At 57.4% G+C, this 16,975-nt stretch overlaps 1 protein-coding gene across 1 annotated transcript; it reads right to left on the bottom strand.

Annotated features, from left to right (window-relative positions):
* LOC121936199 (gamma-aminobutyric acid receptor subunit gamma-4) lies at positions 1–14,622 on the bottom strand. Its single transcript, XM_042478150.1, has 9 exons — positions 14,563–14,622; positions 10,420–10,568; positions 9,750–9,817; positions 4,486–4,706; positions 4,065–4,147; positions 2,320–2,457; positions 1,649–1,801; positions 956–1,176; positions 1–393 (listed from the first exon to the last, which is right to left on the bottom strand). Exons 1-9 carry the CDS (start codon positions 14,616–14,618, stop codon positions 91–93), a joined length of 1,392 nt encoding a protein of 463 aa, XP_042334084.1. The 5' UTR covers positions 14,619–14,622; the 3' UTR covers positions 1–90.
* Between the last annotated feature and the right edge of the window lie 2,353 nt (positions 14,623–16,975).

Here is a 16,975-nt window from a genome sequence, read left to right as displayed (position 1 = left end):
GAAGTGACCGTCCAGCTCCACCAGCTCTGTCTTCCTTTTCGCCCTGGCAGGCAGGTAGGCAGGCAGGCAGGTCTTTCTTGGAGGATGGAGCTAGAGGTAGAGGTAGGCGACCCAGTAGACAATGTTGAAGAGGAGGAAGGCAGTGGGGAAGAAGACCCGGGAGTAGGAGTCCAGGCGGGAGATGTGGATGCGAAGGTGCCCTTGGCGCCAGGCACCCGTCCGGCAGTCGTCGATGCAGCAAAAAAACCGCCGGCACTCCTTGCCCTCCAAGCAAGGGCAAGGCGAAGAGGGTTCCATATCCTCGCTTTCCTCATCCATGTCAGGTGGCCACGTCACCAGGCTGTTGATGTGGATGGCTGTGTAGGAGGGCACCAGGCGAGCATGGCTGGTCAGCTGGGAAGAGCAAAAGGCAAGTCAGGGAAGGCAGGCAGGGAAGTGGCAGGGCCCTTGACACCCCAAACCTCCCAGCCTCAACAGCTGGGCCAACCAGGAGCAACTGTAGCTCAGAGTGGGTGAAGGTCTCTCACTGCTCTGGCACTCCATGCCCCCACAGCTGATGCCCATACTCTTGGTCCCAACAAGTCATCACACAGGATAACAGCTGGCCTTCAAGGGAGAATAGGAAGCCCAGGTGACCATCCTGTGACTTGGGAATCCTGCCCCCACCTTGCAGGTTCAGGATGGAATGGGAGGGGCTGCTGCCCCCTTCCCTCAGCCCCCTCCCCATCCCAGGTGTATTGCTGGCCATTCTCTCTTCTCTCCACCTGGGGATCCCCTGTGACCACTAGTCTGACCCCTGTTCCTCCACCTCCAACAGATCACTCTTGCAGAGCAGGAGGGACACACGCGCACGCACATCCCTTGCCATCTCCAGTTCCTGCATGAATCCATTGGGTGGTCTCAGAGGCCTGGTCTGGTTCAAAAGCCTCCCCTGCCCCACTGGCCACCCACTCACCAGCCGGGGTCTCCCAGTGCAGCTGATGCTGCCGCCGCTCTGCTTAAGGGACTTCTTGTTCCCCACCAGGTAGTTGAGGGTGGCATATTCCATGAGGGCAGCAAAGACAAAGATGAAGCAGACAGAGACAAAGAGGTCCATGGCCGTGATGTAGGAGACCCGGGGTAGGTGCTTGCGGGAGATAGTGCTCAACGTGGTCATGGTCAGCACAGTGGTGATCCCTGAGGAGGGGGTGAGTAGAAGAGCCAGTGGGCCGGCTGGACCCCAAGGCCATTCTAGCAGCCCCATAGGGCTGAGGGCTTCCCCACTGGTCTTAGCATGGAGCATGATGCTAGGACCCCCTTCCCCAGGCCTGGGGAGGCAGTATCTGTGTCTGGAGTGTGGAGGGAAACTCTCCATTGTGGGAGGAGAAGTGTTAAGCAGGACTTCTGTGAGCTGGGAGAAGATTCTCCAGCAAATCCTGAAAGGACTGGGCTTGGTTTACAGGCTCTCATAGTGACACTCTCCTTGGTCCCCAACACCATCATGCAAGTCTAATTGGGAGGGATGCTCCACGTGCAGAGAAATGGCTGAGTTTGGCTAGTGGAGCCCTTGCTGATTTCAAGAGCCACAATGTCAAGACTCAGCTGGATTTATCCTTGGCGGTAGCCCCAGCCCAGGAGGAGGAGGAGGAAATAGGGTAGACTGCCTTACCCAGCGATGTCCTGGCTGGTGTGGAGTCCCTCTTGATCCAGAAAGAGACCCAGGATAGGACGACGGTGAGGATGCAGGGGATGTAGGTCTGGATGGCAAAGTAGCCCATCCTCCTGCTCAGGTCGAAGGAGACTGTCATAACCATGTAGTCCCCTAGGAAGGCAGCCAAGGATGCTCAGAAGGACTGGGCAGACCAACCCCATCGCCTCACAGGCCCTGCTCTGACCCAGCCTGGGTAACCCATGGGCCTCGGAGGCTTGTAGGCTCCATCTTCAGAAGCCCAGTGCAACCATAGGGTTGAGTCCAGCTGGGCCTCTGGCCTTTGCCCCAAAGGAAGAGTGCCTAAGAGGGGAGCAGATGAGCTGATGTGCATGGCTTCCAGCCACCTCCTCCCCCAACCCAGGACTCTGCCCCTCCCAACCTGGGGGCTGGACCTCTTGGCCTCATCTCCTTTTGGAAGCAAGAGGGGCTGGCTTGGGGCCCAGGGGGAATTGGGAGTGGGCAGGTAGGGAGTCTGCTTCAGCACTTGGCCTTGTTCTGGGGATCCCCCACCCCTCCTGCCCTCTCTCTCCCTCTCACTGCTCACTGCACCTTGACCATTTCCTGGCTTGGCAAGGGCAGGAGTGGTCCTGCACCCCACCTGGATGCCCATGTTGGAGGAGAGGCCTTACCTGCACCTGTCCGCAGCACTTCGGACGTGTTCCTCAGGCCTGTGAAGTCAAACTGGTACAGCCTCCAGGTGCGCTGGTCAGAGACTTCAATGGAGTACCTCCTCCAGCGGTAGATGATTTCCTCTCGTGGGTAGCCATCTGGAAGGGAGGGAGCCCAGGCAAGAGAGGCAGGTCAGGGGGGGGGGGAAGCAGAAGGAAGGCGAGAAGGAGGGGAAAGAGACCACACACACACACACACACACTTGTCGTCCTGTGGTTCCTTCCACCACTTTGCACTCTTGGACTGGGAAGAATGTGCAGTGAATTCTGTTTTGCACAAAAACATCCTCATCCAAGGCAATGGCCAATCTGCTCCAGGCCCAGGAGCTCTCCAAGGCACTGAGCCTATTTGGGGGGAAGCGCTTAGCCCCCTGCGAGTGAATGCAAAACTAAGAGCTCCACCAGTGTGGGTTCCCTCCTGCCCCACTGACAGGGGATCCAGCAGCTGGCACTGAAAAGACTGTGTGCCTGTGCCCTCCTGCCACCTCCTTTGGCTTCCTCTTAAGCACCCCATCTCTCCTTTTGGGGGTCAGCAGATTCTGGCACTGAGGAGATGGCATCTGCTTTACTCCAAGTGGCCCTACTTGCCCACTTCCCACCCAAGGAGATGGCAAACCAAGTGATCCTCCATCACCAAGACAAACCCCAAAGTACACTGGCAAGGCCACGGTATGTGTGTGTGGTGATATTAGAGTCCTCAGAGGTGCTTTGCCCCTTTTCCTGTCCCCCATATACCCTAGTTTTCCCCAGGCCTTGGGGGAGGATGGCAGCGTGGAGGCCAATTCCCACTCAGAGCAGGGATGGGACTCCCAGCAAGTTGTCTGCCTGGTTTCATCTGCAAAACGAAATGTCAAAACTACTTGGAAGCGGCAACTTTGATGCCTCTGTGAGGGGGGGGGGGCAGGAGAAACCTCACAGCGCTGCTCCACTATGTTTCTAATTAATTGCCAAGCGAGTGTGGCATGTACTGTTAATTGGGCCCAGAATAGGAGGGAGGAAGGGGGGAGGCTATGCTGTGGCTGGCAGTGTTGCTGCTCTCACAGATGTGAACCGGGAGGTTTGGGGTGGGGGGGAGGCCCCACTGTGCTGGGTGGGCTGGAGCCCTAGAAAGGCAGCCACAGGAAGATGGAAAGAGCCACAGGTATCCCCCCTCCCAAAAACCCCTGTATTGGAAAGTAAACCAGGGAGGATTTTGGGGAGGGCCTGAAGCTTGAAGGGGGAGTGGGAAGGGGGGCTATTTGCCTGGCCTTCCAGCCCTCCCTGAGGCCCCCAGTGGTTGGGCTGTGCATGAGCGCATGTTAACATGGATGTGACTTGCTGGGAGGTGGCTGTCATTGTATCAGTCATCAAAGAATAGGCCTCAGGGAGCAGAGGAGCTGACAGGGCTGCGTGGCTGCACATGCGCTCTCCCCCCACCCCTCATTCTTGCTCATGCTCTCTCTTTGCACACAGACAGGACACTTGCTTAGCAGGGCAAGAGCAAAGGCTTGGGGAGGACAAAGGGCTTGGCTCAGCTACAGACCACCAGGCATGCCTGAGTCCAAAGGACTACCCCCTTCATCATCCTGGGTGAGGTTGCCCCTTCAAGGATCTTCCAGCCAAGCCCCCCCCCCCCAATCAGAACAGGGGCAACAGCAGTGTACTCTCTGGGCAGGGTTCACAGGGAGCCTTAACCCCTTGAGTTCTCCTGGGTGGGCAGTACTCACAGCTGGAGAATACCAGTGGGCAGGAGTGGGTGTCCATGGGGAAGTTTTGCAACTGGAGTAGACACTCAGCCTCAATGGTCAGCCTGAGAGGAGAGGGAAGTTAGCTGACTGGTGACCATTGCAGCAGGCCTGATGTGGTGCCTGGGCTACATCCCCACACTGAGATGTACCCCAGCCCTACCGCAAGGGGCCATGGAAGCCCCTCTACACCCAGACCCACTGCTGGCGCAGCCTCTGCCCACATTTCAGCCACTGCCCTGGGATCTTTCCTCACCATGGCATCCACCCGCAAGGCAGGGTCCCCAGCTGCATCACCTAAGAGCAGCCCCCCTGGATGGCCAAATCCCCCCCTCCTGAACCCAGGGGTTTTCTGTGTTCCCCTGCCCCTGGTTAAACATCTGCCTGGGAGGGCTGGAGGCACCTGAGGGTGTAGAGGACTTTCCCGTCATTCCAGATCCGGAGGAGCTGGTTGGGGGTGGTGATCCAGTGAGAGTCGGCCCTCTTGGAGTTCCGGAAGAAGGTGTCCGGGATCCAGATGCGGCTGACCATGTTGGTGTTGAGGGTCAGGGCCTGGAGGGAGCTGTTGAAGCGCAGGCGCCGGTCATACCAGGTCTGGGCAAAGAAGATGTCGATGGTGTACTCCTGCACAGAGGGGCACAGGGGGGTAGCAAGTGAGCCCCAGTGGGTTCAGGCTCAGGGGCTGGCCAGTGGGTGGCAGTGTCCATCCCCACCAGAGCAGGGCCAATGCAAACACGGCACTCAGGGCTCCTCCCTGTACTTTTTAGGTGACTCCTGGGTGTCTCTTCCTAGGGCAGAAGAACCAAGTGGAGAAGCCTGGTGAGGAGGGCACAGAGCCAGGGTCTCCACAAGCAGCCCCAGCCCATGCCCCCCTGAGGGTGCCCTGTCAGGGGCCTGGAAGCTGGGATGGGGCAGCCCAGATGTGTGACTGACTCCTGCCAGGAATCATCCCTCCATCCGTTCCTCCTGCAGGAGAGCCCTTTCCCCAAGGCATCTGAGCCCTTTTGGGAAGAGGAGGCTGACCCTGTCACCCATTCCTAAGCATGTTGGGTAATTAGAGTCATCCTATCCTCTGCCAGAGGAGCACCTTGAACCCAGGCAACCCATGCCCTTATTGTTCTTTGCCCCAACCGAAGCAAGGGCTGCTTCAAAGGACTGGTCAGAAGAGATCCGGTAGTGTGTGCGGTTACATGCATTGCAGAGGCACTGGAAGGGGAGAGTTGTGGCGGAGTCCAAAGAGCACCATTTACAGAGCAAGCAAGCCCAGGGAGGAGGCTTTCAAAAGCATGCTGGGGGTACTGGGAGAGGCATGGTGGGCACAGCTGAGATTGGCACAGCTCAGCCAATGCTAGGCACACATCTCCCATTCACACCAAGTCCAGGCTGGGCCTTCAGCCATCTAGATGCATATAATTCATTGGAAATGTGTTACTAAATGCAGTTCAGTCAAAACACACAAGGGTTCTTGGCAGGTTTCACTGCTCCTTCCTTTGTCAACAATCTGACTTTCCTTCCATCCACAATCTGCCTCCTCACGCATAGACATACACAGTTGCAAGGAAAGAGGAACCTGACAAACACTAGAACTTATTGAGACCCCCAAATCCACACCCATCCTTTATTCGATGCAATAATTTAGAGACCAACAACAAAATAAGCTTTAGTACAAAGAGAAGACCAAGAATTAAAGCTTCCCCAGACCTTATGGAACTGATTAGACAAGGCAAAAAAGACAACTGGTAGCTTCCATCTAAGAGGAGATTTATTCTAGCTGTAAAAGGACTTGAAATCTCCATGGCCAAGATGGCTTCAGCACCATAGAGAGCCCCCCCCCCCCCGAAGGACAGTTTGGCTTTGACTTTGGTTTGGTTGAATTCCCCATAGAAGAGAGCAAGACTATCATGGCTGGCCTATGAGCCACTGGATGAACACTGGCTGGCCATCAGCTGCAGAGCTTGCTACAGATCAAATGTGGCCACCTGCCTTCTTGCACTTTGGTTCTTCACTGTCCCCCCTCAGCCCCAGTCATGGTGCCCCCCCCCTAGAAACTGCCCCTGTCACCACCTGGAGGCTGGTCTTGGGAGAATGGGGCAGGGCACCCTGCCTGCCTGCCTGCCGACAGCTATATTCTGGGAGGTGGAGGTGTTCAGCCAGTCAGGTAAAGCCCACCTGAAGTGAAAGCACCTACAGCTAGGCCAAGCAGGCCAAGCTCAAGGGGTGACCCAATGGAGGGTCTGACCCATCCCTCTGTTAAGGCCACCAGACTTTAAAATATGCTCTGGCAAAGGCACATTTATCAGCTCTCATGGGGGGGCTCTTTGAGAATTCCACCCCCCTCCATTGCACTGAGGTCACTAAGGCTGCAAGGAGTCCAGTCAATCCTCCTTCAGCATCCCATCTCTCTCTGTCTCTCTCAATGTTTTTGGGTGTTTTTTGGATTTCAAGATACTGCATTTTAGCTGTCGCAGGGGAATCTTAAAGAGACAGCCAGTGCACTGGTACCTTGCCATCTGAGGCTTCTGCCTCCAACAAAGGTAAAGCAATTTTTTCTAATACTGGGACAGTTTGGTATGCTTTACATTTACACCACCTGAAGTTTTCCTGATGCAAAACACTCAGACTTCTTGAGAAATTCACTGTTCTCCACCTACATAGGAGTCTGTAGCTCCACAAAGGAAGGAGACATGCTGGATTCCAAGGAACCGTCTTTTTTGAATTGCAAATGGACATTAAATTTCCTTGACTCTGAAAATCTACCAGCAACCACATGGCCAAAGCGGGAGGTGTCAGCCTGCAGATAGCCCTCCCTACCATCTGCACTAATACCAGAAACAGAAAATGCAGGCCTATGACTAACATCTTCAATTTTTTTTTCTCCTGTTTGCCTGATGAAGAAGACGCCAGTGTGACTTTGAAAGCTTGCAACATGTAATTTTGTGTTTTGGTTGTCCCAATAAAGGTATAATTGTTTGGATGTTATTGTCTCTCAGTCCCACTCTAAGCAGAGACAAAGAGAGAGCAGCTTCACATCCTTCGCGCCAGATCATGCCGGCCTAGATGCATCTGTTTAGCTCACGATTAGCCGTCCTTCCTTCCCTGGAGGACAAGGACAGTCTTTGCTCCAAGACGTGACATCAGCCAGGTACTGCTCGGAGGAGAACAACCTGTCTGCTCTCCAGAAGGTGAGACTCAGGTTGTAAAGAGAGGAAAAGGAAAAGGAGGTGGTGGCAGGACTCCCCAGGAAGGCAGTTAGCTGGAGTTGGGGATAGCAGAGGGATGGGGATAGGAAAAGGTGGTCACTGTGGAGGCCACAAAGCCTCAGGGTTCCCCTGCTAGTTAGCCCTTTTCCTTACATCATCTATGCAACACGAGCTGTGAGGGGAAGGGGGGACTTCAGGTGGGCCAACACTTTGTTTGCTCCCTCCAGTCCCAAAATGCAGGGCCTCAGGAGATGCCCTACTTTGGCCCATCAAGGCCTCAGCAGATACAGTGTGGGCAGCCACCACTGTAGACCAGGTATTGACCCTTCAGGTTCAAATGGGGAGGTTGAAGTGGGCTCTTCAGAAGCGACTGGGTTCTTGGAAGGTGAGAGATCCTGGCTTCCCTGTGTCTCCCTCTTCCTCCTCTGCACTGAGCACCCTGATTGTGGCCAGGGGCTTCGTTCCCCTCCCTGGACTGCAGCTGGGGTCCCAGATGGACTGAGAGACAGGGCCTAGGAAGAGGGTCCCAACCCGCTCAACATTGCCTGACTCAAACGCAAAGCATCCCTCCTTTGTGCATGGATGGGGAGAAGCAGACAGAGCGCCAGGTGATGCTGCCCGCCCACTTCCTCCATCTAGCCCTTCAAAAGCACTGCCATCAGCAAAGACTGGCCCACAGAGGAGACCCATCCCTCTGCCTCTTGTCTTCCAAGAGGCTGCCTAACAGTGTACCAGGGAGGGGCCTTCCTGCCCCAAAGGTCTCCTTGTGTGGCCAGTTCCTTCAGTGTCTTCATCCATGTTCTTTGGTGGCCTTCTAGTTACACCAATCTGGAGCAGGATACGCTCTTCCTCCTCCTGCTGCTCCTGCTACTCCTCCAAACCTTCCTCTGGGCCCCGATCCTTGGCCCTGACCCCTGACCCCTTGCCTGTGGGGGGACCTGCCACTGCCACCACCTCCTCTGAGCTTCTGAACTCCTCAGCTCCAAATCTGTCACCTTCATCATGCAAAGCTTCCATATTTAGGTAGTTCTGCCGCAACCTTTAAGTTGCAAACCTCTCCCACCCTTTGTCCTCTGAGCTCTCCTTCCTGTGAAGCGGTTTGTGGAATACTAAAGCAAACTGTTGAAGTTAGTCCTTGAAGGAGAACAAGAGGAACCTTTTCTAGGGGAGGAGGAGCGAGACAGAGGGGTCACCTTTCCTCCTCTTTTGAGAAGACAGGCATGCCCCCCCCCCCGCCGCCTGCTGCTCTACAGACTCAGACAGCCTCTCCCCCACTTCATTAGGATGCGCTGCAGCCTTTCCTTCCAAGGCAGCAGCGTCCAAGGAGAAGGAGGGTCTCCTCGTGTGCAGAAGGGACATGGAGGGCTCACTGCAAATGGGCAGCAATGGGGTCTCTTTGCCCCCTAAATAAGTGACCCACTGCAGGAAATTGATTCATTCTGCCTGCTCTGGTTGAAGGCAGTGAGGCCAAAGGGAGCTCATTCTCTGAGACTGAAGAAGGCTCCTTGACCGCAGCTGAATATATTGCAAGGAGGGGACACAGAGGGTCCCCCCAGGTGACTCCTTTCCCACTCAGAATGGCTGGGAGAATCCTGCTGCCAACCCAGTTCACTCCAGCACCAGATGCTGGGCCAGAGAAGAAGCCAGGACTGGGTTGGTGTGGGGCAGAGAAGGTTTTCCACTATTGCCCAGGGGGCATGGAGCCAGCTGGCATTGCTTGGGTTTTGCCCCAGTGGAGGACCTGTGAGGTTTGCCCCATTATGATGCCATACTTGTGGTGTGAAGGCTTTGGCCTGGGGAAAGTTAAGCAGGAAGGAAGCCCCTCAAAGGACCCTCACCCTGCAGCCATCCACCCAAGTGGACACAAGTAGACTCAGGGAGGCATGCATTTGGCAAGTGCCTCCTCACAGAGAAAAACAAGGGAGGCTGAGAGGGTGGGATTTGCCAAGAAGGGAGGGGTGGGGGGGGGCTTCTTCTCAGTCCCTCCGGGCAGCAGCTGGGACTCTGGACCCAGGGGGAGTGGAGGGGCCCTGCCCTTCCTTCCTTCATCTTGGGGACAGACTGGCTGGACAGCAGCCATGGATTGGACTGAGCTCCTAGCTCCCCTCCTGGCCAACAGTCCAGGATGTGTGAGGCCAGCTTCTGGACACTGAGAGCAGGGTGGTGGTGGTCAAAGCCAAGACTTTGGCTTGAGGCCTGTTGGTCAGTCCAGCTCAGATTGCCCCACTAAACTGCAGGTTGAATGCTGACCCAGCTTCTTGTTAATCCCATGAATGCAGTGGGTCTACCCTTCCAGTCAAAATCTTCCTCCACACTTTAGTCTGGTGCAGGACAGGCAGGCAGGCAGGCACACATGTATACACACACACACACACACACACACACAGAGAGAGAGAGAGAGAGAGAGTTCTCCATTCCAGCTTTCCCAGGCAGGCCTCCCCTCCAATGCCCCAAGAGCAACACTCACCATGTGGATCACAGAGACCGGCCCAATGCTGTTCACATAGATGTCAACATCAATGAAGGTGGGCTTGACTGGCGGAAGGAAACCAGAGAGAGAGATGGATCAGCCAGGAGAGGCGCTTTTGATATGTTTTTCTGCCATTTATCTGAAAATATACCTGTACACAGAGCAGCTGACACAATCCAAAGCCACCCACCTCCACAGTCAAATAAAATGCCACAAAAATGCCGAGCCATGGAACAAAGAGCAGCAATGGGTGCGGAGCCATTTAAAAAGGCCAACTGTCCAATTTTCTTTTCTTTTTAATGCCCAATTTGCAGTGCCTCCAAGCAAGTGAGCATGAAAGCCCCCCCCCCTCATCGTTCAGGACCCACAGGGGAGAGGTTCCCCCACCCCTTCGGCACTCTCCCCCAGATTCTGCTCCTTGTTTTAAGAAGGCTGAGAAGACCTCCCGCTCAAATATCTTGCCCTCACCACTTTGCCATTTTCTCACACTGCCCTTGGGAACCCCATGCATGATGCGCTTGGCGTAGGGCTGTGTGTGTGTGATATCTGTGCAGCCTCCTTCTGCTGCCATTGCCAATGCTGGTGAGGGTCTCCCTTCTCAAGACTCAGGAGCAATGCCACTGCCTCCCATCCCAGCTGAGGGAGGATTTGGGTGGGGAGCACTTACTCCCAATGTCCGGCCGCAGCTTGTTGTCGTAGTTCCGGAGCAGAGCATTGAGGATCTGGGTGGCATCAGTCTCCTGAGCTTTAGGTGTCAGGATCCAGGTCTTGTTGATGCTCAGGTAGTCGTCGTCATACTCCTCCACACTCTCCACCCTGGAGAAGAGGGGCAAATGAGCATGAGGGCCAATGGGGAATCCCACTGTGCACAATGGGGGGGGGGGGGTTTGGAGGGGGCTGCCATACCAGCCTGCTTTGTGCCAGCCTCCTCACAGGTTCAAGCCCAGAAGCAGCTCTAGCAGAAAGGGGGTGCTGGCAACTCCCAGGAGCCCCTGGGAGAGGGGCCCGCTTGCCTCAGTGACCCAAGGGAACTGTCAGAACCTATAAAAGGTTCTGCCATAATTTATGGGTGGTTTGCAAGGAGGGATGCTTTTAATGGGGAGGATGGGTTTGCCCTAATGTATGAGGTGGATTAATAAAGGGCCAAGGCATTGTACCGTCATGGGTTAATCTGCCTGGCAGTGGAGTCTGCTACGGAAGAGTGCTGGAGGAACTTTGCTGCTTGGGAAAGGCATGTAGTTATGATGGAGGGAGATAGAAAAGATCTTTAGGCTTAGCGGTGGGAATACAGTTTGCATGCCACATAGGAGGGGGGCAATTAATAGATATTGTACTTTTAGTATTGTAGTGGGTGGGACCTGTTAGATCTGACCTAAAGGTGTTACTGGTGGCTTCTGTTTCTGATGTCTGCAATAAAGGTCTTTTTGTTTTCACTTCACTAAGACTGATTGGCTGTGCATTGGGATAAGAGTTCATCGGCTCTGACAGCCAGAGTATGTGGCCCTTGGGGCTGCTTTCCTGTCCTTCCCAGATATGGACAGTTGGTCAGATGTGGTGAAGGGCTGAGCCAAAGGAGAAGCTGCAACTCAGGGGGATCCATGGGACCTTTTCCAGTCTGGCTGGCCATTGGCTACCTGTCAAGACATGCTCTGACACTGCCCCCCCCCTTGCACACGCACACGCGCACACACACAAAGGCAAGCAGGCAGACTGAGAAGAGGCTCACCCCGGTCCCTCTTGGCCCTTGGGGGAGAGCACTGCTTGCCTCTCCTGCCTCCTGTGTCCTTCTCGGCTGAGTGTCAGCGACAGGCAGACTAGTGTCCCCCCCGCCTCTACTTTCCCAGCAACAAGCTCAGGGAGCTCTTCCATTTCCCAGGTGTAACGCATGACATCTCAGCTCCTGCAGGCACCAAGCAATTAGGGGGGGGGGGGCTAGTGGCTGCCTCACACCCATTAATGGAAATGTCACCCACAGAAAGCATTTTGCCGGCCAGCACAAAACAGAGAGGAAGAGACAGTTGCCACGGTAGAGGGTGAGCCTTTCAGTTTACCAACCTCAGGAAGGTGCAGCACTACTCCCACCTGGATCAGGCCAGAGCCAGGGAGCAGGTATCTGCACCTGGCATTTGCAAACCCTCTTGTCAAAGCAACCCTCTTTCTTGCCCAGGCAATGATGCCAATAGGTCCTGGAGCTCTTTATGGTCCTGTGTACTTGTCTGTCTGTCTACAGAAGAGAGAGAGAGAGGCCTGTGCAATGGCCTGAGAGGAGCAAGGAGCCAAAGGATCTGCCAGCCACATTAATGACCAGGTCCAGGAGAGGACTGGCAAAATTTAACATCCCTTCCTAGGGCAATGCTTGGTATTCTCCCAAGAGCATGGCAGTCTCAGCAGCCCCATTTGCATTTGGGGACACCTGGCCTTTGTTCCTAGCTGCCATGCAGAAACAGACATAGGAAGAAAAGGGAGAGAAAGAGAGGTGATCAGTTGGCCACTCCAGAGACCTAGGAGGTTCCAGCTGTAGAAAAGACATTTCAGAAAACTTCTGTAAGGCTTCCATAAGAACTTAGTAAGTTGACAAATATTGACCATTAGCTCGCTGTTATCTGCAGTTGCCACCAATCAACCCTCCTCTCTTGTGACTCTGGAATGAACAGAGGAATTGAAAGAGAAAGCAAGATGGGGTGGGTGCATGGAGCGTCACCTCTCTCCCAAAGTAGGCAAGGAACAGGAGGGGTCTCTGGATATTCAAGGTTCCTGCCATTTCCTATTTGTTCAAAATGTGCTCAAGAAATGGGACTCATCTGGGGCTCAGGTCCACAAGAGAAGGAAGGGATCTGAGTTTAAGCAGAGCTGTAGGCAGGACTGAGCAAGTTTTGGGAGAGGCCCAAAGAACGATCTGGCAATGGTTCCTGTCGCTTCGACCCACTGCTCAATGTCCTAGCCTCTGGAGCAGCAGAAAACAAGTTTGCTCCATCCTCATTCCTTCAAATATCTGAACATGGCTCCTAGGTCACCCCTTTGCTTCTTCAGGCTAAATGCACCCAGTTCCCTAAGCTGCTTCTCAAAGGGCACGGTTTCATAAACCTTCCTCATTTTGGTTGCCCTCCAGCTTGCCAATGTCCTTCTTGAATTGTGGTGCCCAGAACTGGACTCAGTGTCCCAGGTGGGGCCTGGCCAAAGCAGAGTAGGGCACAGGAGTTCCCACTGCCTGCTTTATTCCAATATTTTGCTGGTCCTGTGGATGTGGGCAGATGTGTGCCTTCCAGCCACCTGTCTACGTGGTTTCCTTAAGCGAGGGCTGATTTTGCCAGTTCCAGGCCTGAGCCTTTCGGGTGTTTAGGCTGGCCTTGCCCCCAAATCAAATCCCTGGACAGGCTTCCTTCCGCCTTGCATATACTTACTTGACAATTTGAGCTTGAATGCAAAACCTGTCTACTCCTTTTGTCCCTTTAACTGCTCTTGACGACTATCCGCCCCTCCAGCCTGCTTTGCATTTCCATGGCTTTTCACCCCTTCTCCTGCCCCCTTGAGCGCCCATGCTGGGAACGGCTTCTTCCCGGCGGGTCTCCCTGCCTTCCTTTGGGAGGGTTTCCAGGAGGGACCCTCGCAAGAAGCCCCCAGGAGGAAGACACCCCCTCCCTCTCTCTGGCGATGGGCAATCGGGTATAGGCATACATCCAGGAGGCTTAACGCTCGCAAAGGGTGACTGACCGGCCGGGGTGGGGCGGTGCCGACGTGACAGGCAGCCCAAAGTGCCCCCGGCTGCTAAGAGTGCCCCTCCCCTCCCCCCCAGAACTACTCGCGGGGCCCGAAGCGGCCTCCTTCTGTCCGTTAGCTCCCCCGCGTCCGATCCCGCTTCCTCTCGAAGAGGGCAGGGGCGGCGGAGGCAGCGAGCGAAGGCGGGGCTGGTGCCAGTGGGAGGGGGCGCCGCTGCTCCCAGAGCTCCCCCTTCAGCCCCCCCCCAACTCCCTCTCAGGGCCGCCTCGGGAGGAGAGTCCTCAACCCGCGCACGTGGGGGGGGGGTCCTCTTCTCTTTGGAGAATTTGGCTGGTGCCCCCTTCGCAGCCTCCTCTGAAGGGAAAAGAGCCTCGGGGACCCCGGACAAAGCTTGGCCTCTCCCCCCGCGCCTTTCCTTCTCTGCCCCCCTGCTCCAGCCTGGGGCCCCGACGGAGGAAGCGGCGGAGGGCGTGGGTCGCAGTTCGGCTTCCTTGGTGCCGGCGGGTCACGGAGGAGCGAGGCCTCCTGGGTCCTCGGAGGGCGAAGCGGCCGCCCTCTTTTGCCGGGGAATCCAAGCCAAGGGGGCCCTTCCTCCCTCGGCGCCAGAAGGGCCGGACCGGCAGCCCGCCAACCGGTTTCCCTCCCTCGCCGCGGCCACCGGACCAGAGGGGGGCGGGGGCGCTGTGGCTCTGGAAGGGGCGCCAAGGTGGCCTGAGTCCTAGGGGGGTCCCGCCGGTCTCTCGGCCGCTGTCCAAGTTGGGGGTCTGAGCGAGAGAAGCGCCTCTTTTCCTCCTCGCCTCAGGCAGCCTAGAGACTGGGGTCGGCGGAGAAGGCGGAGGCGGGGCATCTGGGGTGACCCCACGAGAGCGACCCGTGCCCGAGGGAGCTCCGCAGCCGAGGAAGGGGCGAGAGAAGGGGAGACCACCGGGGAGGTCCTGCGGAGTCTGGACGAGCTGCCGCCGCCGCCCCCCTCCCGCCGCCTCCTCCCGGAGCTCTTCCTGGGAGCCCGACAGACCCCAAGCCCCCACACAGAGCAGAGGGGTCTCCAGAGGAAGGGGAACCGGAAGAGCTGGCTGTCTTGGAGGTCGCTGACCTGCTCTGGAAGGCCGGGGCGAGCATCAGGCCGAGGAGAAGGAGTCGGGCGCACATCCTCCGCCCGCGGGCCGCTCCCCTTCCCCTCCTCCGCCTCCTGCTCCTCCTCCTTCGGCATGGGGCAGCGGGGGGGCCCTGCTCCTCGTCGTCGCCCGACGCTCCTCCGGCCGAGAAGTGGGGCGACCCAGCAGCGGCGGGGCAAGGACGGCCGCGGGACCAGGAGGGGGCGAGGCGGCCCACCGGGAGGCGCCGCCCGAGGCCGGTCAGCAGCTGGCGCCCGGGAAGGGCCACTCGGGCTCCCTTCGCTCCGGATCAAGAGAGGCGGCCGGAGGTGGGCATCGCCGCTGCCTGGTCGCCTCCTCCTCCTCCTCTTCCTCGCCTTAGTCCAGGAGCAGCAAGTGGGGGGAGCGCGTGCCCGAGAGAGAGAGGCGCGCTCCCAGGCTGCTGGGTCCTAAGGCCCCCGACTCTGGCACCGCTCCTCCGGAGGGGCTCTGAGGGGGGGGGGCGAGGGACGTCTGCACCCTCCGTGGCACCGGAGGGCGGAGGCTAGCAAGGCAGGGCGGCAAGTAGCCAAGGCAGCGCCCAGTGGGGAGCCCTTGGGGTCTCGGAAGAGGACCCTCCTCAGTCTTCTCTCCCCAAACCGCAGAAGTCTGAAGGGACTGTTTTTCACCTCCAAGAGAGGCGACAGGCAATATGGAGCGTTTGCAAACCCCACAAATGTGGGAGGAACCCGTAGTGGCCCCTGTGGCTGCGCTTGGCCGTTTGGGGCAAATAAGGGCCTTGTTCGGTCGGAGGAGAGCGCAGGGCGGCCGTGGGGCTGGGGAGGCGCCTGGAGGGCGTCGGAACAAGCAGCCCCCTTTCAGAGTCAGGGAGGCCAGCAGTCCTCCTCAGGTCCCGGGTGGGGCCCAAAGGAGCTGTCCGAAGTGCTGGACGTCGTCCGGAGAGACGGAGCGCGGAATGCCTGTCCCTCAGTCCCACCGGTTTCAAGGGACGGGGGAGAGCTGACTGAAGGGGAGGGGGCAAGGTCACCGATGGGGAAGGGACGCCTCTTGGGGGGGAGTCCAAAGGGGCCCGCCTTTCCCCTCCCTTCGCAGCCGCTCTGTCCTCGGGCCAGCGCGGCCTGACCGGACGCCGAGCCTCCCCGGTCCTTCCCTGCTGCTGCCCCCCTCCCCGCCGCCGCTTCTCGGCCCGAGGCCCCTTCTGTTCCCGCTGCTGCCAGGGCGCCTCCGGCCCAAGCAAGAGCCGCTGAGCTCCAGAGAGAGACTGGGGAGCATCTGCCTCACCTCCGAAATGCAGGTCAGGCAGGCTAGGGCCAGGAGACCCTTCCCCATGAGCCCCCCACCCCCACATACACACACACAGCGGCCCCTTCTCCTTCCGTCCAACAAGTGGCCAGAAGGCTTGCTGGATACAGGAGGGTCATATAGTGCTGGTGTTGAGGCATCTTTGCAGGGGTCTGGCTTGTTGGATTGTTCCCTGTGTGTGTGTGTGTGTGTGTTGGGTGAGGTAGATGGCATTGCTTCCTGTGGGGCGAAGCCGGAAGCGGTCCTGGGGCCTCCTGGGGTCCCTCCGCGTTTGCGTGGCGCAGGGACCTCCTCGCCCCAGTGGGTCAGGACACATGAAGGCCCTGGAAGCTGGCCCTCGCGGCCCCCTTCGCCAAGCCATGTCCCGGAGCACCAGTCTCTCTCTGGAGGTTCCTCTTCGGGGAATGTGAGGCCTGGGGCAATGCAGGGCTTCCTCTCTTGGGAAGAGGCGCTCCGTCACCACTTGCGAGAGCCCTTGCCCTGTGCATGACTGCACCCCCATACTCCTCCTACTCCTCCTAGTCCTCCTCCTCCTCCCTGTCGCTTTGATGCCCAACATGAAAGAAAGCCCAGCGGGGTGCCTCTGCAGGTGGCATGGGGACTCTGTGGGTGCAAAATTACACACTTGGCTTCCCTTTGTTGTGAGGTTGCCAGAGAGACCCATCAGTCCAGGTGACAGCCGAAAGGAAAGGGGCTGAAAGATGCCCGCAAGAAAGGACTGCCATGGCCTTTCCAGGGCCAGCCAGCGTCAGAGCCCTTCTTCCTCCCCCAGGGCTCTCCCGAGACGCTCTCGCCCCGGTCTGGAGGGTCCCGGCCACCGGCCCCCAGCCGCCCCTCGGCACTGTGGGTCCGGCCTTGGAGCTGGAGGGGGCGGTGGGGGGGCGCCGCTTTCCCCTCCGGACGCCTCGCAAGTGGCCAGCTCGCTTCTTATCTCTGGGCAACGGGGGCTTGTAGAATTTCCATGCTCGATTCTGTGGGTAATCCCCACAGATTATCCTGGGATTATCCCACAGATTATCTCTGAATTTTCCCCAGGGTTTTCTGAACTGACAGCACTGGAACTGTACCAGCAATTGGCTCCTTTGGGTTTTCAAGATAAAAACTCCACCG

Source organism: Sceloporus undulatus, chromosome 7, assembly GCF_019175285.1.
Source record: "Sceloporus undulatus isolate JIND9_A2432 ecotype Alabama chromosome 7, SceUnd_v1.1, whole genome shotgun sequence".
Taxonomy (NCBI): domain Eukaryota; kingdom Metazoa; phylum Chordata; class Lepidosauria; order Squamata; family Phrynosomatidae; genus Sceloporus; species Sceloporus undulatus.
This window is presented reverse-complemented; position numbering and strand designations above follow the sequence as displayed.